The sequence below is a fragment of the Setaria italica genome, chromosome VIII (genome assembly GCF_000263155.2).
Source record: "Setaria italica strain Yugu1 chromosome VIII, Setaria_italica_v2.0, whole genome shotgun sequence".
In the NCBI taxonomy this organism is placed as follows: domain Eukaryota; kingdom Viridiplantae; phylum Streptophyta; class Magnoliopsida; order Poales; family Poaceae; genus Setaria; species Setaria italica.
In genome coordinates, this window is record NC_028457.1 from 11,584,389 (window position 1) to 11,611,555 (window position 27,167).

Here is a 27,167-nt window from a genome sequence, read left to right on the forward strand (position 1 = left end):
TTACTACTCCTCAGTGTAAACGCAATACTTTAAGATGGTGGCTAGCATTTCTCAATCGCATTTTTCTTCTGTTCAACCTGTCAATGCCATGCAAAATGCAGCTTAGTCAACACCAAATCGAAATCATAATCTTCCAAGTTGCACTCGGGGGAGTGAACATGCAAATGTGAATTTGTCACAACAGAAAAAGGTAAGATTTTTCTCAACTGCTTAACTAACTCATGCAAAAACAAAAAAAAGAACCTACATGCCTACTCATTTGCAAAGTGTTTCTAAACACAAGAAAAGTCATGTTTATGAAAGAAAAGAAAAGGATCGAACCAGCGCACTGGCTTGTTCTCGTGTTTCTGCTCTTACCAACCTGCTTGCACAATGTGACTAGCAATCCACATGGGTCCAGAGCAAAGGTTGGAGAGGCCCTTATAACCATAATAACAAGACCCACTGCATTTCACAGAACATGGAGTGGAGGGAAGAGATCTAGAGTGGCACTGAAGTGGCAGACAACACAATGGAGGTGGGTGTCAAATTTGCTGCCTACCATTCATCTTAAATTTCACCAAAGATTATGATTCCTCAATTGCTTCCCAGGCACGATGTAAAGTCTTAGCTAGTGAGATGACTGGGAGCGCTTTTGAACATCGTGTGCCACATGTAAGCCCGGGAGAGGACCATCTCGAGCTCGTGGTGCGCCCAGGTACTGGTCGGAAGGCGCTGCAGGAACATCACCATCTCTTGGAAATCCAGTTTCTGCAGCTTGTCCGACCACTGAGGAGGAGGCTTAAACTTGACATCAGGAACATGAAAAATCTAGCATGCAGGACAGAGACATTGCTATTGCTGTAACAATCAAGTGTTGCAAGGTTATGTGGCAGGTTAGCAATTTTGTTTTAATGTGTACATGAAGTACAAAATCAAATGTTGCAACACAAACCTCCCGAATCAAAAGGCAGCTGAACCAACGGAAGGAAAATTGAAGAAACTCCAGTCCTTGTTCTTCAATTTGCTTTGATAAAGGTTCTGCATACACCCCCCAAAATGAGGTCAAAATAAATGCTTTTCCAGTATATGGAAAAAACGATTGCAATAAATTACAAGCAGATCTCATGTCCACACTTATTTTTGTTGGAATGGGCATTGCATATGACAGTTAAGAAGTGGAGAAAAATTGCCAGAAAGCAGAACCAGAAGTGGCAATCCATGAGAAACAGTAGAATGTTACCGTCTATACGACGAACTAGTTCCTTCAATCTGAAAACAAGGCATTGAATTCCTGGTTGCGCAAATGTATAATGATCCTGCATTCCATCAAGAAACTTTGAAAGACACCAATAGCAGTCTGCTTCAATGTTAGAAATGTCCTGTGGTAAAAGATTGTCCATGGACCATGTGTCTATGTTGCCCTCGAGGTGCTCTGATAAGAAGACGTATAAGAATGGCGTAACAAGGTCATTTATTCCTTGGACATAGCCACTTGCTGGGTGACGGATGGACCTGGAATTGCCAAATCAAAGAACAATAATGAAAAAAGAAAATAAGAACCATATGCTGACTCTATTAAACAAAAGTGACATAGCTAGCCATAGCACCAAAATAGAAGGTACTAAAAGTCATTTTTGCACCAACAGCATTAGTCTGCTTCAAATTAAAATTTTGTCAAAGGAATAAAAGAAGCAAGTTATTGCCAGACCAAGAAAATAAACTCAGAACTACGACAAGTAATAGATTGTTTCATGTCTGAATGATATTGAGAAATCCGTGCCAATGTAATTAAATAACTGTGATAGTGCACAGGAAAATAATGACTTTAGTTGTGATTCATTCAAATGTCAAGTTGTCAACCAAAAGAAGACTCATTTTGTGGCAAACCACAAACTGACAAGAGATCGACGTTCTGTTAAAAATTGCATCCACTTAATCATGCTTTCCCACCATAACACAGAGTTGCAATGGATGAAGATGAATTTCACAAAACCAAATAACTTCCACAATGCCAAGAAGCATGATTGCATCAGTAAACTTCACAGGGAGGAAATCAATGAATCAAAATGTTAGAAGAGGCATGTTTTCCACTGATTCAGCAATACAAGTGATCCAGCCAACTTCACAACTTACCATGTATATAGAATGCGTTCCAGAGATTTCTGAATTTGCGGGTTCTGGAAAAAGGTAACATCAGGTACAGTTCTTGGGCAATCAACGGAAATCTACAGGCCAACATGTGACTTGTAAGATTATTGATTACATTCCTTTCCAAAAAAAGATTATGGATTTTATGAAAAGAGGGAGTGGACGAGTTTCAAGTGGGAAAAGGTACCTGGTGAAGCATATTAATCTCTTCATCTGCACGCTCACTGTCTGGGATATCATAGTATTGAGAAACATATTCTACATACTCATGCCTTTTCATTGTTAGAACACCATCTCGTCTATCTTTATTAGGTGGTGAGTACCCCTGTAGCCAGCTATATATTAAATTCGGAATTTGATACAGAAAACTGAAAAAGGTCACATGGTCTTACGCGGATCATGTCCACTCACCAAAAGAAGCCTCCATATGTTAGGTCGCATATATGGGGGCACACCGCTCCAAGATACTTCACATAATTTGTCTACATAATGGAGGAAAAACAGTGGATGTCAAATGACCATTAAAAGTTGAAAATTTATCTAGAACGTAATCATAACTGAAGTAAAAAGGTACCCCGCAGGTCGAGTTTTATAACTGAAGTAAAAAGAATTATGGTTGTTCTTTTAGTGTGCTTGATTTAAGCATATTTAAGGCAGAGTTCAATGGAGACACGAAAAAGAAACTAAATGGAAATGCACAATATTAGAAACCTACTGTGATATTTACTTCAAGCTGATGTCAAATTGATAATCCGTTCGATCTTATAGATGACTGAAAACAACCTGCTTACCTAATATAACAGCAGGCCTAGAGAGTTCCTTCGTGAATTTAGTAATTCTTGCAGAATCCGTAGCCCTAGCCCCAAAAACTACTCCTTGGGCAACTGGTAATGAATTTGTGATACTTGCTGATGGAACATTTGATTTATTTTCACTTGTGTTATCAGTCGAGTTCCCAGGTGATTGACCTTCTCCCTGTACAATTATAATTTCATCAGTTACAACATCTTCCATACATGCTGAAAGCAATCAAACTAAAATAGAAAATTACCTCCTGTGAACCTTCATTATGCTCATCTTCATCACAATCAAAATGTGAGGAATAATCAGGAGGCGGAAGAGGCTCCGATTGTTGGGTTATCAATACTTTCCCAGGAAAGCTGCGCCCCTCAAGCATTCTGACTACGAGTCTAGACAAAAACAAGCAAAGTTCTTTCATAAGGTTACAAACAGATAGAAGCCACTGTAATAATACAATCATAACAATATAATGATTTTAGACTGAAACAATATATGTCTTTTGGCCCTTTTTGAATAGAACTATTTTTAATACCCATGGTCTTCGATAAATTTAACAGATCAAGAACATTTCTTTGAGAATAACCTGAAATGCCTAAGAGACATATTCATTACATAAAGTTGCAAAAAGTCCATTTTACTCCCCTCACCTATTTACTTTGTCCACTTAACCCCTAAGCAAAATTTACGCTCACTTTACTCCCTCCAACTATTTCATTTGGTCCAATGTACCCTAATTAAATTTCTCTCTTTTGTTTCTTTGCGTGCAAGTTGAGTTTTGAGTTCAAATTTTACTAGTTGACTTATACCATGATTCTCTACGTTAGAAAATACATTATCATTTTTTCATGATTACCTTTTGTACATTTTTGTATATCTAAGATCAATTTCGTATTAAATATTCCTAACCTATAAAAATAACCATGAAAAATTCTTAGTATAATATTTTAACATAAGGCATTCGTGTTTTGTATCTGCTCACAAAATTTGAACTCAAAATTCAACTCGTACACGAAGAAAAAATAGAGAAATGTAATTAGGGGTTGATTGGACCAAATGAAATAGTTCAGGGGAGTAAAGTGAGCCTAAATTTTATTAAGGGGGTTAAGCGGACAAGGTGAGTAGGTGAAGGGAGTAAAATGAACTTTTTCCATAAAGTTTAATAATGACCGGGGTTAGGTTTAGGTAAATGAAGTATCAAGGAAATTCATTTTTTGTATGACTCATATTGCCTGGCAAAACAGTTATGACAGCAGCCATGCCTTCAACTAGCATTCCATGAGCAGACACTAAAAAATTATCTCTAAAGTAATTGGACTTCATAGTTATCTCCAATGTTGACTTAACCAAAGTAATCAGGATCCTATCCATGAGAAGTAGCATGCAGAATCCAAATTCACAACTCCAAAGTTCAAACATCCGACCATCTGGACATTCTAACAACAACAAGATTTCAAGATCACCAAATGCATCACAAATTCACAACCCTTGCACATCAGATCCAACTACCAAGAGATAGAGAGGGGAGGGAAAGAGAATAGCTTACCCTTGCACATTGCATAGCGTCTGGTTCAAACGCCAGTCCGTATTGTTGGGGCTCTCCCCGCCGCCGCCACCGCTCATCGCCGCCGATTAGCTGGGCTGGCCGGAGTCGAGAGGCAACACGGTGAGGAAGAAGGCCCCAAAATGGAAGAGTTGCAACCTGCAAGCATTAGATTATGGCCCAAGCTCGGCCCAAAACATCATAAGGACCTTGGGCTTGATACGGCCGACTTGAATCCACCCACAAGGTCCTCCTTCATGAGCTCCTACAAAATTGCCAGGTCCTGCTTCTTCATATTGTCTTTGTGAAGAACCTGAAACTGTGTCAGAAACACGAGTAGCCTGGCAATCTTCACCGCTGTTAGACATAGGGTACACAGCAGGCAATTAATCTTTCCTACAACAAAGTGATGATCACATCACAAATATAAAACTCAACACGGCAAGAGAGGATAGAACGGATAAAGGAAAGTCCATCATTAGAAGCACTGTTTCCTGATACCACATCACAGCTTCAATGAGATTACATCATTAAACTGGTACAGCATGGGTTCAGAACAACAAGGTTCAATTTATTTATAGCAAGTTCAGCTTGCATCACTACACGCCCCGCGATTAAGTGCGCATATTACTGAAGTAACGGAAGATAGTTCAACCACGGAAAACGAGCATGAAGTAGAAACTAGGGCGATGTGTTTGGAGCTTGGGTTAGTCTGCATATGCAGTAGCACGAAATAGGCATGGTTGCGCTCCTGCATCTGCAAACAAAAGAAAGCTTCAAGCACAACCATGCTTTCATGCTGCTTATTCTTAACACTTGGTGGCTACTCCTCAGAAGCTCCATCAGCAGGAGCACAGGCCATAGCATCTCCGTCATAAGCAACAACTTCATCGTTTGCAGGGATATCATCTCCTTCTGGGGGAGGAGCAGAAGTAGCAGCATTGTCATCACCATTTTCTTTATCTTCTTCCTCCTCCTCGTTGTCCGCAACTGCCAGCAATAAGTTTTGTTACATATAGAAGTAATACAACGAATAGTTAATGTGCATCTTCTAAGACAATATAGCAACGTGTGATGCTTTAAGGGTTGCAATATATAGTCTCTTTAGGGTTTTGTTTGTATGACCGGGAAATGAATGTGTAAGGTAACATGTGTTACTGTACGCACCATTCTCTTGTTCCTGTTCCACAGGAACAATGTAGATCCTCTTCACAGAAATGACGAAAGCCCTGCAGTATTAACTTGTCACTACTTTTTCATAACCGACATAGCAAGTAATTTAAAAAAGAGAGACAAACAAAACATATGTACGTATACAGGTAATATTTGAGAACTCACTCCCATGGAACTTCACCAAGGAAGAAACGATCACCATCCACATTATCATAGAAAAGAATGAAGTTGTTATCATCTGATGCACCACCATCTTCATTGTTTACTGACCCATTAAGTTCACATGGTGGCACTGCACACAGTTGAAAAAAATGATAAATTAGTATTAGTATTGTCATATTTGAATTTGTTTAATTATGTATTTTTAATGGTACTGCATCGTACCCAAAGTTTGTGCTTGTGTGTTATTCATATAAATTGATTGTCACAGTAATCTATAATGGTTTATGCATGCTAGATAAAAAATGAAATAAATCAACATATGAGTACTTTTTTGACAGATGATAGTACTTTTATATAAAAAATTAAAGGCTACCTAACTTGGTAATTCTGTATTAAGAGAAAAAGGTACCCAAATATAACTAAAGAGGACTTGAACCTAGGCATTAGAGATGTACACCATACCATCAACTATGCACACAGTTCCTGTCAACTTAGGAGGTCTAATCTTTGTTTTCCCTAATAGAGAAAATTAGCAAAAACAGTGTGTAACAGAGCTCCTGGATGTATGATCCCAATTAAAACATGTAATTTTACAGATACTGTTACGTTGATACTTGTGCATCAAAATTTTGCGTACATCAAAAGAAAAGATCAACTCAAGATCCTACAAATATATGTTAATAATTATTAGTATGTGCAACCTAGATCCTCCATAAATTAATTGATTTCCGAGACATACTAGTTAGAAACAAGGATATCAATCCAGTTGTAGACAACTATGCTGAGTTGGATGGAACATAATCAATGATTTATAGGAACAAGATCTTGCAATTGATTTATGAAATAGAGGCCATATATCCATGTGAATCATTGACAACTACATGAGCAGATTGACCGAAGATTTACATGGGAAAACTTACTGGAATAGTCATTGCCTAGTCTTTTCAGTGTGAAGGACAGCGAGGCATAATTCTGGTGTGTGGCCAGGTTTATCTTCCTCCCAATAACTCGCCCCTGAATGAAAACCTTCACAAACCTTGATGGTGACAATCCAGGCCGCACGTCGACCTCAGGTTCAACAGAAGTATCCGTGCTTCTCATTCCATCCATAAGAGATTAGTCCCGAACTCGTAGTATGGTATCTGTTAGGTAAACAAACAGCAAATTAGTTGTTTTTTTTTGGAAATATTGGATCAGAAGAGAAAAACTAGAGTTAACAATGTGTATCCAATGTTGAAGAGAGAAATATGATTCTAATATTGAGAAACAAAACTAGAAAGGAATAGAAGGACATGGGTTGCTACCAACCTCGACAGATGCTATTCGGAATTGATGTAGATCTCAGTAGTCATACCTAGTGGAATGCCATCCATGGGTATTTATAACACAAGGGATGGCCCTACTATTAAATGAAGTCAGTTGGCATACCCATTTTTCACAACTCCGTCCTTGTATAATATGGTATTTCAAAAACTTTTCAAAGCTTGGAAAACATATAAGGGTGTGATTGCAAATATGTTATTGGTATACGTGCAAATATATCTCCTACGTTTAATGTCCTATGAATAAAGTTGAGCATATCGTACTCTTTCAAATACCATGGTACACTGCATTTATATGTTACATAATAAATGACCTTCATCTGTACAGTTGTAGCCATGCGCTTACTTCTCCTCTTGAAAACTATAAAACAAATCATTCTGTTTTATTACGTTACTTTCTTAAACGCTATAGACATGGTGACGAAGTAGGATTGTCGTGTAATATTCTTTTTCTTGACAGGGAACCATACTTTTGTAGAAATATTGTTTTCCTTTGCTTGGCAATATATCCAAAATAAGGGTCATGATTTCTTTATGGACAGCCAATAAAATTGGTACTCAACACTTCATACAAATAATTCATTGCAGGAAAATTTCCACTCATAATACATTCTACGTAAATGTCATTTCCTCTAGTAGGACATAACTTACAACCATTATAATTTCTTAAAAACATGTGACAACAAAAATTCTACTAGGCAAAAGCTTAAGTCCAAGATCGCATTATTGCACTGTATCATACCAAAAAATTCACAGGAAATTGGTCATTGGTAACTCATTTGGAAAATGTTCAACTAACATATAGTAGGTAGAGAAATAGTTTAATTGTGAGATAATAAAATTCTCATATATAAAACTAGTTGTGAGGAGAACAAAAGAAATAAATGAAAATGAGACATATGCAAATTAATTTAGATTATGGTAGATATGCAATGAATCCAACAAATTTGAGGAATTAAAAACATTGCTAAACTAGACTGAGGCTTTCACAATTTTGCATGTGTATAAACAATTCAAATACATTCCACATGCTATATATGACAATAGGGTCATATATATAAGTTGGCAACACTAAGGAAAGATCCTATACAGCTAATGGAACAAACAGCTTCCACAAATGGATGAAAAAACAGACTGGCATTCAAGATTTCCTTTGTCTACTCCACTGGGAGTAACTCGGGTAGCTGAAAACAGACCAATCTGTTAGTAAACTTTCAGAAGCTAGAGTAAGAGAGGGATAAAAATATGGATTTTTCCACTTGCTGTTCTAGTTCGTCTCAACATGGTTGGGTAGGATCATCAGGCTAGTCCAACCATCTTGCCATGCATGATATTCTACTCCAGTATAGTGGGCACAGTAATTTGCTTCCTATTTGATTTTATAGTTGAGAACTTTATTGGCTCCTTGCATTGGTCTAGTGTTCATACCGCACGATATATCGCAGCACTTCACAAATTTGGCGACCATCTGTGCATGCATTGACCTAGTGCCTTGACATGTGCCTTCTCTTGGTTCTGTCAGAAAAAGGAAGCCCTGGTCTTCATCACCTCCTCTTCACACGCTTCTTCTCTAGCTCTTTGTGTCAAATTTGCTGTCGTATACTCGTATGCAACACCACCGTACAATTCCTTTTTATTGGGATTGGATGTACGGAATTAGGTGGCCGGAGGTAAGGAGAACAAGTGTTGTTGGCAGTGTTGCGAGGTGAAAGATATAGGGTGATGGGGAGGCTGTGGTATTGCATACGACAAATAGGAGGTGGGTATTGTACGTATTCATTGGGATTACATGTACGGAATTTAGTGGAGGTATAGGGGGGACAAAGCTAGTGTCGTTGGCGGAGTTGCATACGACAAAGATATAGGGAGATGAGGAGGCAGCGGTGTTGCATACGAAAAATAGGAATATGGAATAATATGGTGAGATATAGGCACTAAACATTAATCATTGTTGTCGTCAGCAAATGACGCCACTGCACCTCTCTAAGAGCACGGCGCCCAAAGTTTTAAGCGATGAAAGTTGTGGAGATCGAGGCATGCAAAAGGAAGAATTGATAAGCTGGTATCACGTCCATCTTTGCAGCACTATGGCATGCAAGTTACTAACTTTAGTTTAATTAGATGGCATGAATTAAGACATTATTTGATTTGTAAAAGGTACGAGATGATACACGTAAATAAGGAAAAAATATGTAAACACGTTGTGGTTAACAAGTTATATCTTGCTTCTGTATCACTGTTCTGGCCAACGTTTACGTCATGTTTTTGCTTTTGTAGAATTCTTCTTACATAATGATCAAAACTATATGTACATTGTTTAGGAAACACCAGTGGTACAAGATAACTTGCCCTTTATAGCTACTAGTTACCTTAATTAGTACAAGAAACACTAGTTCAGAACTATATGACAAATCAAGAAATGTGCATGCATATAGTGTATGCATGCTTATGTCCTTCTGACCACTTGCTTGATAGTGCCTTCATCAGTTCTTTGTTGGTTCTTCAGTTTTATTTTTTCCTTCTCCTTCACCATGACCTGAAAAGTAATTGTGTAACAACCACGTCCTAGTATAAGCAACGTTTATACATGAAAAATGGTAGTCAAACTAGGAACACATATAACAAAACAAGTAGCATAAAGATCCATTTTGCAATTACCTTTGTCTCTTGACGTTGGGTTTCGGACAATGAATAATCTTTTAGCGGATGAAAGGAATAACCTATAACAAATGCACAACAGCATTATTTTCCCCACTTATTTTCCACAACATGGAGATAATTTAACATGAATATTCCTAATTTGTCCGCCTTCAGAATCTTACTTTCCTAGATACAATTTTCATTGTCATCAATAAAGTATTGTTTTCAGACACTCACAAAATTTTAGACCCCTACAGTTATTTAACATGTGCTAAGATTATTATAAAGGAACAGTTCTAGAAATGTACTAATATATACATCACCTTATGAATTAGCACGTGGTGAATGGTGAATTGTCATTTTGCTGTAACATGAATGCAGGCTCCTCGAATCTTTATATAGAATATTATATATTGCACTACTAATGATATGGCTGGTAGATTCTAAGCGATCAATACTTACTCCCATGGAACATCACCAACCAGCATTCGGTCACCTTCAAAATCTTCATAAAGAAATATGAATTTGTCACTACTGGGAAGATCTTCTTCTCCCGTATTAGCACTTGAACAGTCGGCGGCTGCATCAATGGGATGAAATCCATTTTTTAAAAAAATCAATACCACAGCACTGTAGAGAAATTGGTATCCAATTTCTGAAACAATCAATAGTACACCATGCATGGTAGACAAAGTGTGATACAACTTTTGATTGTTTGAGCCTATGTTCACCTAGGGCTCAAAAAGGAGAATTCCAAAATGCTTGACGGTTGCGTCTAACAACAGAATGCTTCTAGTGAAAAATAGTATCAAAAACTAGACGCTGGGGTTGCACTTTTTGGATCATAAACTTCAAGGTGAATTCTCTTTCCTGAGTAGATTGAATCTAAATCAATGTAAACACATGGATTATGGGTTTGAAGTACAAAATATATATGCCTCATTTGAGGTGCAAAGATGATTGGTCCCTAGCTAACCTCTGCAAAAATTCTAGTTCCCCGACGAGATACTGGCCTAATAAGTTGTCGCAAAAAAAAAAATTGAAAATTACATCCAAGACTGTTGCTAAGGAATCAATTTAAAATTTAAATGGTTGCAAAAATTCCAGTTCCCCCCACAAGATACTGGCCTAAGTTGATGTATTAGAATCATTGTCCCAAGCACCTCTAAAAATTTATCATGAATATGTATAAAACACAAAGATTTTCGATTTATGAAGAATATATACTTCTACTTTTAAAAGGTTATTAGTCCACAAATAAAAACACAGATTTTCGTCCTGGGTACTTACGACAAAAGAAGTTCCTTGTCATCTTGGTGAGCACCCCAGAGAGGGAGTCATAGCTGCAATGAGCCCTCAGGTTGATCTTCCTGCCAATTGTATATCCCTCCATGTGAACCTTAGCAAACATGTTCGCCGGTGGCCGCGTCGCTACGACGGTGCTGTCAGTTGGCGCCGCCACATCTTTCTGGCCACCGGTGCGCGTCGTCGTACTGCTCTTCGGTCCATCTGCTGCGACGGTGGCACCGCCTGTCTTCGTTACGTGCATAGAGGTGACGATGTTGCGCCGGGAGGTGTGCACCGGGGGCCAGCCTACAGCCGATGGCAATGGGACGACACGGGCATCACTGTTGACAAGAAAACTATTTTAGCATCGAAACATCTTTCAAACAGAGTACTATACGGAGAGGTTGAGATAAGATATGAAGAAATTTCAATATTGTAGTTTCAAGCAACAACGGAAAGTACAGTAAATTCTTCTGTTACAAAAAAGACTAAGAGTCTAAGACGCACAAGTTGTTACCATTGATCAGACCTGTACATTAGGCAGTGCAACTGGAGCGATTGAGCCGGGCCCTCAAAAATTAGGAGCCCCAACTATTAGGTTTTAACTAGAGGTTAAGAAGATATTGGTATGTAATATTCGCCCTTTAATACTATAACATGAGTACCTAATTTCATATTGCAGTTCTTTGTATGCAAAAAAGTATGTAAATATATCTCGATTATTTGTATTTCACTACTATAGTATATATAGGGCCCCATTTCTTGGTTTTCTCCAGGGCCTCAAAATCTCCGGTACGGCCCTGCCATTGATGAAAAGTATGGATGACAATGTAGATCAGGAAACTTTACAGAAATTTGACACACAAGAAAGTTATTAGTAAGATGTAACTTCGTAAAGGAGAAGGAACTGAACATTTGGTATTTAAAAGGCGGAAACTTAAGCTTGCATTGATTAGATACTCTCTCAACTTTGAATTGTCTAGCCGACCGGTTTCTTCTCAAAAGACTAGCTAATAAGGATATGCCGATACTCCAGATGGATCGGAGGAAAAGCTCCTCTCCTGTTTGTACGTCTCCCATTTACCTTTTGCACTTTATAACTATTGCTCCACACACTTCGTTCAGTGGTCAATGCAACAACACATGAAACCACAATGTTCGTCCCCAACTCTCTTTTAGTAACACAATATCATTTTTTTTCCCAAAAAAAGGCAGCATGATCCAGCATGTTCGTCCCAACTATCTTTAAGTTTCGCGATATTATCTAAAAAACATCACATGATTCTATATCCCAGCACAAAAAAAAAATGTAAACACATACATGAGTTAATGAGCATGTTGATCTTATAGTAACAATGTCGTCCAAAATCCATCGAAATTTCAGTCAAATGAAGATTAAAAAACTAGACTTCCAAAAAATAAAAAGCAGAAGAACATCATCAGCCCATCACATGGCCACAAGCACAGCTGTTCAATTATTGAGAGAGAGCAACTTTAGTTTGCACACATCCATATATGCAAGGCCGCCGGGGGACCCAAAAAGTCGTTTTTATCGAAAAGACTGCACTGCAGCAAAGATCAGGCCCGCCCGCCGTGCCTGCTGCGCCCATGATTGCTGCCTGCACGGCTGCATCCCCACCATCCCTGCGCTGGATATTCCATTTCCTTCTTGCAGACCCCCAAAGATCTCGTCTCTACGTTCGTACGACCGTGCTCGTCTCTCGATCGCCATGGCTGGCCTCTCCGCTGCTCCATAACGGTCCCAAAAGCACAAGAGAGCCATCCATTCTCTGCACTGTTCTTTGCCCCCACCTCTTTGTCGATATACACTTGTACCTACCTTGTCTTCCTATGTTTGGTTCCATACGTTCACGCATTATGTGAAAACGTAGTGTGTGTGTGTGTGTGTGTGTGTGTGTGTGTGTGTGTGTGTGTGTGGAATTATTGACATACTCGAAATTAAACACTTGGCCGGCACTTGTTTTTATTTTCTCCTTCTGATGACATTTGCGGCAAAGCTTTTGTGCCCTTTCGCAATAATAAAAAAGAATACTCCTACTCTAGCATTTACATGACCCTTAGTGGTTAGGATGGGGCGAAAGTAGAATTTTTTTTTATCTTGTCATTGGTGTCTTTGAGAATGTTTGTACCCAGCTATCTCCAAAATCTGGCTTGAAACTAATACCTAACTGGAAGTTAATAATAAGTAGCTTTCTAAAGGGAACTAGGCCCGATATATATATAGAAGCAGTTCTTGACGATCATGACCTCTCGGATAAGAATCTATTCGCAATCATTTATAGACCTAGTTCTAAGCAGACGGCGACGACTAGCTTGCAGAATATACTAATTGATGAGTGGCGCAAAATGTTAATGATTGCAATCATTTGTACGTGGATCACTTTGATTCTCCTTTTCTCCACTATACTGCATACATTCTTTGCATCATGATTGCAGCTATAGAGACCATAGTTCTTTTTGCGTCCTCATGCATATCTATGCATGCTTGTCTATAACCCAAAATATGTTGCATCATAAAATTAAATGAGAATGCATGCATGGGAGGAACTATATGTCTTTAATTTTCACTAGTACTAAGAAGAAGCGCGCAATTCCAAAACTGAACAGCCTGATGTGGTGAGGTGCATATATCAAAATTACTAGTAAATTAAAAGTACTACTAAGAATATATACATCCCTTAACTTTGCTAAACGGAGTTCCTAATTCAAAATAATACTGTTTTATGACTTCCAGTCCCTCGAAAAACAATTGAAAGTCTCATTTAAAAGCACAACAACCTACCTGTAAAATCAGCAAAACATACCCATACGAAGTTCAAGATCAAACATGGAGACAGATATATAGATATATATGTCATGCTTGAATTTAACACTTGGAATGAAACTGATGGTATACGTATATAATCATGCAGACAATACTTCACTGCGTCGATTAGAAATTTAGCTCACCTTGGCACATACGTGGCTGGTGGCGTCCGGTCCTGCTCGGCGGCTGCCTTCTGCTGCCGTGCAGCGAGGCTCCACGGGTGCATGAAGCCGGTTGGGCTCGGCATGAACGCCGTTGTCCAGCCACCTCCGGCATTCAAATCACTTACATGGCAATGCCTTGCGGTAAGAACATTTGCAGTGGCGGTGGTGGTGGTGGTGCCACTGGTCATGCAACCGAGGGGGATGTTCTTGTCGCCGCCGCTGCCCTGTCGACCTGCCTTGATGCCACTGCAGCCGGTTGCGTCGCAGCCGCCGCCGCCATTTGACAAGGAGATGCCGAGGCTGAGGTCCAGATTGCTGTGGAAGCAAGTACTGCTGGAGCTTGCTTCGTTTGCCCTAGTGGCTGCTGTTGCCGTGATGGTAGTATTAGCTCTCTCTTTCCTTCCAAGAGGCGGTGTTTCGAACGATACCAGGTTCATCATGAGGACTATGGGTTAACAGCCTGATGAGATGAGCGTAGAAGTGGAGCGGAAGAGATTGAGCTAGGAAGGAGAAGAGTGAGGTGAGCTGCACAAGGAGTGAGTGAGAGAGAGAGAGAGAGAGAGAGAGAGAGGGGGGGGGGGGGGGGGAGAGAGCGAGTGACTGAGTGTTGGTGAGGGTTAAGGGTTTATGGTTGGAGAATAAGTATGTCGGCAGAACATAAGATGGTGCAGGAGTGCAGATACTAGTACATGTAACAAGATATATAGATGTACAATTGGGGTGAAAGAGGTGGAGAAGCGAGGAGCAATGATTCCACGCAAGATTCTGTAAAAAGATGGAAATATTGTGTGCAAGAGAGCCACATGTGTGCCCATTCTAGCTAGGGTATAGTTTCATCATGTTGTTTGTGTACCTAGACACATCATTTTTTTTCCTTCCGTTTCATTCGTACGTGTGGATTGCTTGTAAATAAATATGGATATTCCAAAATTTGAAAGTGGAAGAGTAATACTACCAGTCTCTGCAACTTTGTTTGCAGCAATTTCCTAATGGGACGGCTAGTAGTGCAATTGGAAATAATACACTATATTTCACTTTTTGCAGATACTACATATTGGTTAAAAGTAAGGAATACTTTCTTCCATCTTGTTTTTCCACCATGAGATTGTTTTTTTCCACCATAATATTTGTATTGAGCGACAAAGAGGAATCTAAATTATGACGGTGTAAAATAGCTAATACTAAAGCACAACTTTGTCCATAGGGAAATTACAGTCCTTTAAGAGGTACCAAAATTATACCTTGGATTTTTGGTACCTAACTAAAAACATTACCTCGATTATCAAAATGTAGTACCTTTATAATTGGTGGTATCTCTTGAAAGGTTGTAAAAAGCCGTTCTTGGCTACCCTATTTCATGTCAATAACAAATATAAAAGCACAACTTTGAGTCCACAGTGAAAACACATCAATAAAACTCCATACTAGAGAAGAAAAACTTTAATGTTTGCAATTTTAATATAACATCATAACATGCAACTGTGAAAAGTGATCCAGGATTAAGCCTGCCTCTGAAACATAGAATTTTGATGTTGCCAGAAGTATTCAAATTTTCGGCAGGAATCAGAATCACATCCCGCGTTCCAAATAGGGTTAAAAACGGGCGCCCACTTGCACTGTGAGGAGGACCTACAGGAAGCTCTTTTGCTTCTCGGCCGATCTGCTTTTCTTCCTTGTCATGGATGTGCCGGCTGGCTCGTACGTGGTGGGGATGTGACCATCATCTCCTCCACCACGGTGCAGTACTTGTTGTTTGCGTCCATTCCCTTTAATTATTGCTTGCAAACCCTACTTTGCACCGGGAATTTCCAAAAGGGAGACCTACCTAGCTTGCATATGTAAGATATATGCTCGCTCACACATTAACATCACCGAATCCAAAGCGCGGCCAAGATCATATCATTTTAATTAATTGAGGAAGATCATTAATCAAATAATAATGTTTTGATTCGCATTCAGTTAGTTCTTGCATTGAACAATGCATGCATGGATTAGCTCTCGTCGTAATGCGCGATATGGATGTGTGTTGATTGATCTGATTGTGATCTTATGAAGATTATTATTGTTCTAGGTTCCTGGAGATCGGCTTGTCCTTTGTGATCCTTGGTTTGGATACGGTGCTGTGATATCTGCACTTGCACGTGTTTGTGATGAGTGTGAACGTAGCTGCGGAGATATGCCGTCGGCACTTGTTAATTATATTCTTGATGATATGATATGAGATGAGAATAGTCTGAGAGATACGGCCGGCACAGCATATTAATCTCCACAAGGTGTATAATATTTTCAAAACACATTCACCATCCATATGCATTCTTGTGACAGGATTGATTTTGATATCTAGTTTCAAATATTATTGCTTACCGCACGACACTAATACTAGAGTCGCAACATCAAAATATTACTTACCTGGTAAAATTCGGATGCTCAAATTATGGCTAATTTTTGTAGTGGTAGGTGAGTCAATCTCAACATATGTGAAAAAACCCAGGATTTTTTTTGGATTTTTATGCCACTCTCTTCCTACGCTGCACTTCAAGACCACATAGGTTTTGTAGTCATGCGTATGAGAGAGAGAGGAAGGTGAGAGAAGAGGTTGCTGTACATGTTGCAATGTAACAGTCTTATAAGTTAAATTTTAGGACTGCAAGGCTACTCCTGCACTATTATGTGAGTTAACAATATTCTTTTTCCTTCACAAATTAAGGAATTGTAGAGTCATTAGGAGATAATGTATAATAGACAACCCATCATAGTGATTGTTAAGTTTCCTAAAATTTTCTTAATGCATAGGAGTAAGGGCATCTGTATATGTCACGCTGATGTGCTGCTCATAAATAAGATGTTGCAAGTTGGCGCATGCGAGCTACTTTCCAAGCTACGCACATTCTGAAAGCCCAGCATTTTTCCTTTATGGCTGTGTTTTTGTTCTAAATTAATTTTTCATTTTTTGGAATGTACAGCATATTCCATATTTTTTTCCTTTGTTCTCACAGCCGCATTTTTGGGGCTGATGTGCAAAAGTGCTAGCACTGGTGTGTTTTTTCCTTTGTTCTCACCAATATTTTAAATAGCGGGCTAAAGGATTTACGGTAGCACTCTAAAATAGCTAAAGTGGAGTTAAATGAGACTACAGCAGCTAAGTTGTACGTGAACAAAAATAACGGTACCATATAGCGGACCATATATAGCGGTAGCTATAGCGGGAGACGTGCGTGCATTTTTTCCCTATGGTGGGCGGTGCTCCTCTTCGACAGACGGCTGGGCGTGCGGTCCGTGCGTGCAAGTTGAGCGTGGTTTACCGGGCTGCTGCGGCTGCCCGGTGGTTGTTGCCCGTGCTATTGCCGCGTGCTAGAAGACGTTTGAAGGATTTCTAACTTTCTTCCATAGTCTTCTAACTTTCTATCTTATATTACGTTTTCCTTTTGCTGTTGAGTCTCAATTGGAGTTTAAAAACTCTTGTAACTTTTCACTGTGTATACGTAGCCCGGATTTCTACCCATTATCTAAAAATGCACATGTTCGTAGTAAGATGTGATGCAGTAGTGCTCGTGCTACTCTTGCACAGATGTTCATCATTATCGATTCCATACGGCAAGAGAAGGTAGCTCCTACGATATATACCTTCAGGTCGATATGTGTATCTTGATTGCTTCATGGATCCATGCATGATGACGCGCACGCATTGTGGCGAGTGGCGACCCGGCCAAGACACGTCGATTGATGCGACGAAACCAATTTAAAGAGGGCATCGAGCACGCAATCACTCCGGCCCGGACAATCCACGCCCAACCACTCGAGCGCATTTGTGATTCTGTGGATCGGCTTTGCATCGTGTCCATCGATGGCTGAAATCAGTGCACACGTATAAGTGTGCAGCAACACGTGCTCCACCACATCTTCTAGGTGTCATTTCTCCGTCTTCTAGAGCAAACCTATCACCTGTAAAAAATTAAAGCAAAAATGATCAGTTGGGAGCTGTACAGGAACGACAAATTTACACAGCTTTTTCCTGGTAAAGAATCTTTTTTTTTGTACAGGTCATAAATGATGTATTTTTCCCAAAATTTTGCAGGTGACCATATTCCAATCCATCATATATCAACCTCAGATTTTTTTTATTGGATTTTCAGAACTCACCGGAATACAAAGTCAAAACATGTGCACAAGATTCCAAGATGAGAACTAATTTTGGCCTCATTTACCAAAACTTTTCATATACACCAACACGTCAAAGAGCTGTCAGCTCTTTGTTGTACACCACGTATGTGTTTGACATAGTGCCAATTAAAGAATTGCATGCATTGCCCACGTCAAGGGCCTGTGATACCCATAGAAATTGTCATCATATTCGTTCCTAAAAAAAGTTGTCATCATACAAAACTAACCCGAGCGCTGTTATACAAAAAAAACGGAATCAAAGCAATAATCCACTCCATTTTTGATGTGGTAATAATCCAGTGAGAGTTTTTCGCTTTGTTTTATACATTTTTTTTTGTAAGTGGCATGGAAAGGTGTATTACATATACAAAATTTTTGGTACTGCAATTGCTACTTAATCGAACACTCATGCTCACAATTCTGACCAAATCATTACAAGCGTACGCCTAGTTACTAGCTAATTGTTGCAACAGGTGCCTCTAATAATCACTCTCTGATAACGACGACGATTACGCGAGATCTTTCGCTATCATCATATATAGACACATCAGAACTCGTTAAAGCTTAGAGACAAGAACGAGGTACCAGCTGATGAGCAATTTTGACCAGAAAATCACTTAATTTACCGGCTGCTTTAAGCTAAGCACTACCGAGGCTACTCACGAGGGCGACATGCGTACAAGAACATGATGATGACAGTGTGATCACTTTATTTTCTTTTTCACTCGCCTTTTGCCAACTTTTTCTTCCTCCTTTCTTCTAGCTCCCGGCCTTTTCCTTTCACCGTCTTTCTTGCCTGTGTTACTTTCTTTGTGTTACCGATCCAAATGACAAAAGCCGAGCAATAGAGCCGTGCATTACGGTGAGTGAAAAAGAAGCTTAAAGCAGTAAACTAGACCAAAAGTTCAGCACGGATTAAGCTTTTGTGTATAATTCTTAAATATTTCACTTTATCTTTAGTATTTGCTCATGTGTTAGTCATTGCTACGGCAGTATTATTCAGTCTATGCATAGTACGGTGGACCGGTGGTATATATACAACATATGCTATACCGCACCTCTTCCTCTGATAAAATAAACCATGTTGCTAAATGAATTATAAGCTAGTACTCCCTCCACCCCAAATTACTATTTATTTAGATTTTTCTAGGTATATTACTTTTGATATGTATCTAGATATATACTGTCTAGATACATAGCAAAAGTTATGTTAGAAAAACCGAAACGAATAGTATTTTGGATGGATGGATTATTTTTTCAGTTTAAAAAAATATAAGGATTTCGTTCAACTCAGAACCATGTTCCATACTGATCTTTGATCCTTATTTTCTCTCATAACATGTACTAGCCACTATATTTAAAGTTTACCTGTAGATATGGATCTTCTGTTACCATTACAATTTATGTTTACCTATAAATATGAATCCATTGCTACTGTTTTTGTGCATGTTACCATCAAATATTGTTATAGGACTGTAATGGTAACAGCAGATACTTGGTCAAAAATTTCAAAGTTGAAATCTTGAAATAATGATTGCGCTCCTTATAAAATGGACCAAGTATTTTCCTTTTCTTTTGGAATTTGAAACTAGTCATAGGCTCGTAGGTAGAGTGTAGCCAAAAAGAGGCATAAAAGCTCTAGCGCTAGGCTGCTAGTGGTATGCACATGCATTGCCAGCTTGTCCTGCACGAGGCATATTACATCCAGGTACAAGCTCTGAGGTGGATGCCACAGAGTATTTAGGATGGATGCAACAAGAAGAATAGTAGCTGCAGCCAGCAGCTACCTCTGTGCTCTGCAGGGCAATCCCAACCAGAGACACGCAGCCCCACATCACACATGCGCACATCATTGTGTTGTTCGAATCCGGGAAGAGCCTCATGCAAAAGGAATTTACAATACTTATTTAGACTCTCAGTTTTTGATAATTTAGTTTGAATTTGAAATGAAATATTTAGAATTTTGATCTGAATGCTGAAATAGAAATATAGTGAGAAGATTGCATTTTGAAACTTTCATTACTACGAAAAGGATTTTTGGAAGCGCTTCCTTATACTTCCAGAGCTGGTTGTATACGTTAGAGCCGTTGCTGGAAATAATCAGTGGGCCTAAGGCCCCTGGATTTGAAAAAATCATTTTCTAGGCCCAGTTGCTTAAGGGGACTGGCCCTGTAAATAGTCGACGCTAAGACAAATTCATAAGTGTTGGTATGAAGTCGGTTAAAGAGTTTGATGGGATGAGATCTACAATCTTTTAGTTGATAGCTTGTTTATTTAAAATCGTTTGGAGTGCTAAATATGCAATACAAAGGTAAGAGAGGTGAATACAAAACAATAGTATCCCTTATATAATCAATAAGTGGTGTGCTCACGAGCGAGAGGTTCTATGTCGTGACCTGTGACTTATGATGCACGGCCATGTGTAGATGACTCCTAGAGTACAAAATATTTTTCGATTTTATTTTACCGCACAAAAAAGTAAGGGTGAAAAACTAATTTTTAGGCCAGTTATTTATGGCAACCAGTTTTTCGGATAGATATTTTCAGGAATGGCCATCTTATGCTAACCCAGTCTTGAAAATGCATTTCCAGTACTAGATCAGACAACCACCCCTAGTAGAAATGAAATAGCTCACCTCCAGAGCCGGTTAGTGGTTACATGGGACCGGTTATTGTAACCAGCCCTAAAAGTCGGTTTTGACTAGCCCTAAAAATGCTTATTGTGGTAGTTGTTATATCTTAAATTTTTATTTTCAAATACTCAAACTACATAAGTACTCATATCGGACTAGTTTCATGGATCGTTTTGAAATATTTTGAAATGAATTATCTGCCGTGGTTTTTATTTGGAGCCGTATGAGAAGCATGAAACAGTAGTATTCTATGATGGGAGGAAGAGGAGGAGGAGAACCCGAGGAGCCCCGTGCCGCGCGAGCTGCTGGGCGCTAGGCCGCTAGCCGCTTTTGCCCCGTGCGGTGCCCGTGCGTGCGCCTTGATCCTTTCCACAAAAGCGCGCACCGCAGCAGCAGATGACATGGCGGGCGGCCACCTCCGCTGGGCTCCCGATCATGGCAGCTTTGACCGGCCGGCCGCGTGGCCTTCCCGGCACCCGCCTCCATCTTTCCTTCTCGCCGGTTTCGTCTTTCATGGCAGCCTTCTCTGCATGCCCTATCAGATCATCAGATGAATGGCCGCCCTAGCGCGTGATGATTCCAGTTTTCAGGGGAAGAGCAGAAAGAGTGGGCAATAAGAGGCAGATCTACGGTGACAGGAATTCTGCAGACTGCAGAGCACAGATAAAAAAAACATCCGTAGCTAGGTAAATTCAGTTCAGGTATGGGCCGCAAACTGCAGAGTAAGCATGCGTCCGTTGCTTCGTGCTTGCTGAGAAACACAGGAATGCCGTTTTTTATGTTTAAGTTTTAGAACAACACACGAATTATATGATGAAGGGAAACCTCGTTGGTATTGAAACATCATGTGTATTCAGGTTCGTAGAATTCTGCCAGACGACTCATCATTGATTGTATTTTCGCCGAAATTAAAAGGCACACACTACTTGTGTATGAGTACGATACTATGATTGACGATTATACAAAACTAAAACAGAAAAGTAAAGAAAGAAACAAACCATGTATGGATCATGTCTCCGATGATCCAATAGCTCTGGGTCAGTGTATCTGCAATTAATGATCATTACGGTGGTAGTATTAACATTCAGTAATAAAAAACCCACTGTTCCTAGAACTTGATGCATGGGGCAACACATACCCAAGTCCCAACCCCTCACACGCATCAATGATTGCAAAACGCTGCAACTATCATGGGTAAAAGGTACGACGAAGCAATTCTCGCACAAAAACTGTACATGGTGGAAAGCAGAGGGGTCAGAAGAGCACCACAATCCAGTTACCGTTTCATTTCCGCTCAGTAGATGTATACTGATATCTAACATGGTGCCAATGACTAGCAACAACTGAAACATTATTGACTAAACGTCTAAACCAACATGAGTAGGGTTCCATCGTAACATATCTTTTTTAGGAACCCATGTAACATATACTACTCATTCCAAAGTATATTAGCATCTATCTTACTATTACTAATTGGAGACTCCTTTTGAAACTTCCAGGTGAAGCCACCTAGGATTCCTAGGTGGATACTCTAGAAAAAGAGAGAAATCCTAGAAATTCTCACAAAAAAGCAAAACATCCAACCATCAATCGATATATTCAAATCATCATAGCCATTGGATCTATTATATTTTCTAAAAAATTACCCACCTATGCCATTATGAAAATAGCCTAAAGTAACCCCCTAAATCTATATATAAATTACCCACCTCTGCCATTATATAAAATAAACTAAAGTAGCCCCTAATCTTTATCCAAATTACCTACCTATGCCATTATAAACAATATTTAAAATAACCCCCTAATTTGCAATTGAATTGCCTACCACTATTACTTAAGTTTAAACTTAAAGTAACCCCTTAAATTTGCATCTATATTACCCACATATGCCATTATTAAAAATAACATGAGGTAACCCTACATTTGAATCAAATAACCTTAATTAAAAATATATAGCAATATATGATTCTAAATCGTCTATATCTTTCACTATTGGTATATGATATAACAATTAACATCTATACGCATGATGTGTGTCACCATTTATAGGGATATAAAATGATGATAATATAGATTTCTATGCTAAAATTGTATCTCAAACTTAGGGTTCATTAAATAAATTCAAGCACATACCTACGATGCAAAGTGAAAAGTTAAAGATTATAAATGAGGTTGAAAATATTATAGAGTAATTACTAACTAAAATCGATCATAATTGGATGAAGATATTAAGTATATATCTACATAAATATTGTGTTCAAATATTTAACAAACGAGAGGTAACTTATGGTAATAGTTTTCTAGCAGTGTAGTCTCATTTTTTTCCATTGGAGACTCCACAATAGTTCCCACGAGACAAGGTAGAAAAAAGAGATAAATTCTCATAAAAATTAAAAACATCAAACACCAATCCTGTAAACTCTAATAATCATAACCATTGATCTATTATACTTTCTAAAAAGTTACCCACCACTGTCATTATAAATATATTCAAAAATGAGCTCTAAACCTATATCTAAATTACCGAGCTCAGCTATTATAAAAAATAATCTAAAGTAACCCCATAATTTTCATCCAATTTACTAATACACATAATTATAAAGCATAACTTAAAATGTCATTCTAAAATTTTATCTATGTTACCCATGTGTGTCATTATTAAAAATAACCTAAATTAAACACCTAAATATTAATCTAATTATCTTCATGTGCATCATACAGAAATATCAAAAAGTAAACTAATATATGATTCTAAATTACCTATTTATGTCATTATTAATATAAAAATACTAAGTTAAAGTATATACACATGATGAGTGCCACCATTTAGACTATTTATACATGTATGTGAGAAATCCATGAAAAATATTTGTTTGTATGCTAAACATAATGTATGGAGGATTGGAGGTGTGATACAAAATGGAAAAAGTACGAATATGGATGAAAACGTGCATAGAGTAATTATTAATTAAAAATCAATCACAACTAGATAAAGATAGATACATATATCTATATAAGTATTATGTTGAAGTATTTAAAAATAAGAGAGTGGTAAGTAAACAATTTTGATTATTAGCTAGGAGTTTAATTTCTAAATAATTTTTAAATACAATAGCTTCTAAAAACATTAGCCCGTGCGGGAGCACGGGTTGATGGACTAGTAATATCAAATAAATGCCCGATCGGTACATATTAGTTCGTTTTTTATAAATTTGGTTAAAATTAGTGAAATTTGATTTAGGATAAAACTAAAATGACTTATAAGGTGGAACCTAAGGAGTAGCACGTGACTAGGTTCCAATGTAAACAAATGCTATCTCCAGGCAAACGCTCTATTGCCTACTGTTTGTCTACCATATTGTGGTATGTTCGTATGGTTCATTCACATAATCGCACCCCAGTACAAATTTCCTTTATCTTCACGATTTGCACTTGCAACTTTGCATGATTTGTGGCTGCAAAGCGTAGACCTACATTTAGGCTCTCTTTGGTTGGGCTTTCCAACCTGCTTTTGCTTTTGCAAAAGCCAAAAGCCAACCAAAGGGTCCAAAAGCTCTACGTGCTTTTGCCCAAAAGCTACTTTTGCTCTAGTACAAAATCAAAAGCACCTTCCCCCCTGCTTTCAAGTGCTTTTGGGGTAAAAAATTACCCACCTACCACTGGTTATGATGTACCCTTTCATCTAATTTTTCTCTCCCGCACGCACAGACCGTTCACCCGCACGCATCTCGCCTCCCCTGGCCACCGGGCTTCCTCCCCTTGCCGCCGGCCGACCGTCCGCCTCCCCCGACGGCCGCCGGGCCTCGCGCCGCCGCCCCCATCGACCCCGACGGCCGCCGGGCCTCGCACCGCCCCCATCGCCCCCGACGGCCGCCGGGCCTCGCGACGCCACCCCCATCGCCCCCGACGGCCGCCGCCTCCCTGGAGCCCCCATCGCTGCCGCCAGGTTGACCGCCCGCCGCCGCCGGCCCCACCGCCCGCCGCCGCCGCCCCTTGAACGCCCGCCGGCCGCCGCCCCTTGACCGCCCGCCGCCGCCCTTGACCGCCCGCCGCCGGCGCCCTTGATCGCCCGCCGCCGCCGGCCTTGACCGCCCCCCGGCCGTCCGCCGCCCTTGACCGCCCGTCGCCGCTGCCCTTGACCGGCCCCCGGCCGTCCGCCGCCCCCTTGGGAGGGCGCCCCATCGCCGGCGCCCCCCATCGCCGGTTCCTGTCCTGACCAGGAGCATATAAGGTATGAACTTTTTTTTTATAATTTGTAACACTTTTTTTTTATAATACTGGTATGCTTAGGTTTTCAGAATGGAGAGAGAGAGTTGTTGATAGATGTAATAAACTCAATTATAGTCTAATACCTAACGACTTATAAATTTTTTAGTGACTGATACTCAGGTTACAAGTAATATGCTTTTTACACATATACATATTGAGCCTCTACTTTTAGATCACAAAATGCAACAGAGACTTATGAATATATGGAAGTATTAAAAGCACCATAATTATTTATACTAATTCAATTATTTTATGTTGTCAGGTACAATTACAACACAAAATCAAATAGGAAGCTACCTGCGAAAAGGAATTTCTTGAGGTATGAACAATCAATTGTACTGGTACGAGATAAATCACTTTTCTACTATCAGTATGGTTAAATGCAAAATGATAATTCAAAACTATGTAATGGATGAACGTTTGTACTTTGACCACACATGCCGTCATGGATATACATCTCAAAATGTGCTTGCTATTTGTGACTTTGATATGAGGTTCACCTTTGCGGTTGCCGGGTGGTCGGGTTCTGCACATGACACACGTATCCTCAATCATGCATTGGGAAATTTTCCTTCATTTCCCCTGCCTCCTAAAGGTATACATGATTCTTTCAACAAATTACCTGAATTTGTATTAAAATGTACCTTACTAACTTGATTTTGTAGGAAAGTATTATCTTGTGGACTCAGGTTACCCAAACCGAATTGGGTATCTTGCGCCTTTCAAAGGAAGCACATACCATATACCAGAATTTCAGCATCGTTCGGGGCCTCCTCAAGGAAAGTACGAGATGTTCAATTTTTTGCATTCATCTCTTCGTAATGTCATTGAAAGGTCTTTTGGAGTCTTAAAGCAGAAGTGGCGTATTTTGAAGGACATGCCAAGTTTCTCACCTCGTACTCAGAAACATATCATTATGGCTTGTCTTGCATTGCATAATTTTATTCGTGATAGCAATTTGTCTGATAAGGAGTTCAAGAGATGTGATGATGATGAGGATTACTTGGTACAACATACATGTGGTATGAGACAAACACAAGGAGATGATAGTGACGATGTGGACAATGAGGATACCATGAATACCATTCGCACTAGGATAGCTGATGCTTTGGTTAGTGCGAGAGGAGGAGAGTAATGTTGAGGGTTGGCATCCTTGTATAGAACTTTTTGATCGATATAGTTCTATTTATGTGGACCAATTACTTTAATGGATGAAAAACATTTAAAATTTATTTTTTGTTTCTTCCTAAAATAGTGGTTTACATTTGAATTAGTGAACGCATTATTTTGTTACGAGCAATTTGCATATAAACACACTCACAGACCTTTAGGGGCATTACAGGTATTTCTTACACAGCCTACAGTTTCACAGCTCCTCTAACCAAACGGTCTTCTGCTTTTCCCACAGCTGCTTTCTCACAGCTGCTTTTCCACAGCCCACAGCTCACAGCAGCTTTTCCAAAAGCCACAGCCCAACCAAACACACCCTTAGACCAGCGAGGTCCCAGGCCAGCGCAAATATACCTAGTAAAGCCCATCAGTTACTGCTGTGCCGCACCCCACTCATCTAGGGCACAACTGTGCTACCGGTAGGCCTGTAATGGACAACGTAAATCCGAGAGGACCTTGTGGGCAATCAACAATTTCAATCCTATCATAGGCTCTTAAAAAAAAGTCGGATCAGATCGGACTTGCCTCGAAAGAATTGTGACATGCTAGATTTTGGACATTACCCAGGTTAGCTACGGATAGGAAGGAAGGGCTTGGCTCATGTGGGTTCAGATTATGTTTTCGTTTTATGAAGAGGCAGATGATGAGAACATAACTCCTTTGGATGCACGTGACACTCCTTCAATTGCTATGTAAGGGCCAATCATCAAAGCTCATGCAAGATAGTTAAATCAATAAGTGAGCTCGTTCCTATGCACTTTTAGTAATTTTAAGAATAGACTGCTACTTAATGATTTTATTGTGTTTAGAAAGTATGGAGAGGACTAGAGAGTCACTACAGGAAAGCTAAAAATTGCCGAGTGTATTTTTTTTGCCGAGTGTTTTTTT

General features: G+C 39.4%; 3 protein-coding genes across 3 annotated transcripts; all 3 read right to left on the bottom strand.

Annotated features, from left to right (window-relative positions):
- Positions 1-275: 275 nt before the first annotated feature.
- LOC101778362 (GTPase-activating protein gyp1) lies at positions 276-4,551 on the bottom strand. The gene is made up of 9 exons (XM_004980304.2): positions 4,475-4,551; positions 3,182-3,308; positions 2,922-3,105; positions 2,542-2,612; positions 2,318-2,455; positions 2,116-2,207; positions 1,223-1,494; positions 848-1,020; positions 276-780 (listed from the first exon to the last, which is right to left on the bottom strand). The coding sequence occupies exons 1-9, from the start codon at positions 4,549-4,551 to the stop codon at positions 607-609; spliced, it is 1,308 nt and encodes a 435-aa protein (XP_004980361.1). The 3' UTR covers positions 276-606.
- Positions 4,552-5,294: 743 nt separating this feature from the next.
- On the bottom strand, positions 5,295-6,916 carry LOC101778761 (putative auxin-responsive protein IAA29). Its single transcript, XM_022829481.1, has 5 exons — positions 6,727-6,916; positions 6,269-6,322; positions 5,810-5,936; positions 5,639-5,700; positions 5,295-5,461 (listed from the first exon to the last, which is right to left on the bottom strand). The coding sequence occupies exons 1-5, from the start codon at positions 6,914-6,916 to the stop codon at positions 5,295-5,297; spliced, it is 600 nt and encodes a 199-aa protein (XP_022685216.1).
- A 2,454-nt stretch (positions 6,917-9,370) lies between these two features.
- Positions 9,371-14,627, bottom strand: LOC101783324 (auxin-responsive protein IAA27). The gene is made up of 5 exons (XM_004979023.3): positions 14,026-14,627; positions 11,059-11,396; positions 10,231-10,348; positions 9,787-9,848; positions 9,371-9,664 (listed from the first exon to the last, which is right to left on the bottom strand). Exons 1-5 carry the CDS (start codon positions 14,484-14,486, stop codon positions 9,612-9,614), a joined length of 1,032 nt encoding a protein of 343 aa, XP_004979080.1. The 5' UTR covers positions 14,487-14,627; the 3' UTR covers positions 9,371-9,611.
- Between the last annotated feature and the right edge of the window lie 12,540 nt (positions 14,628-27,167).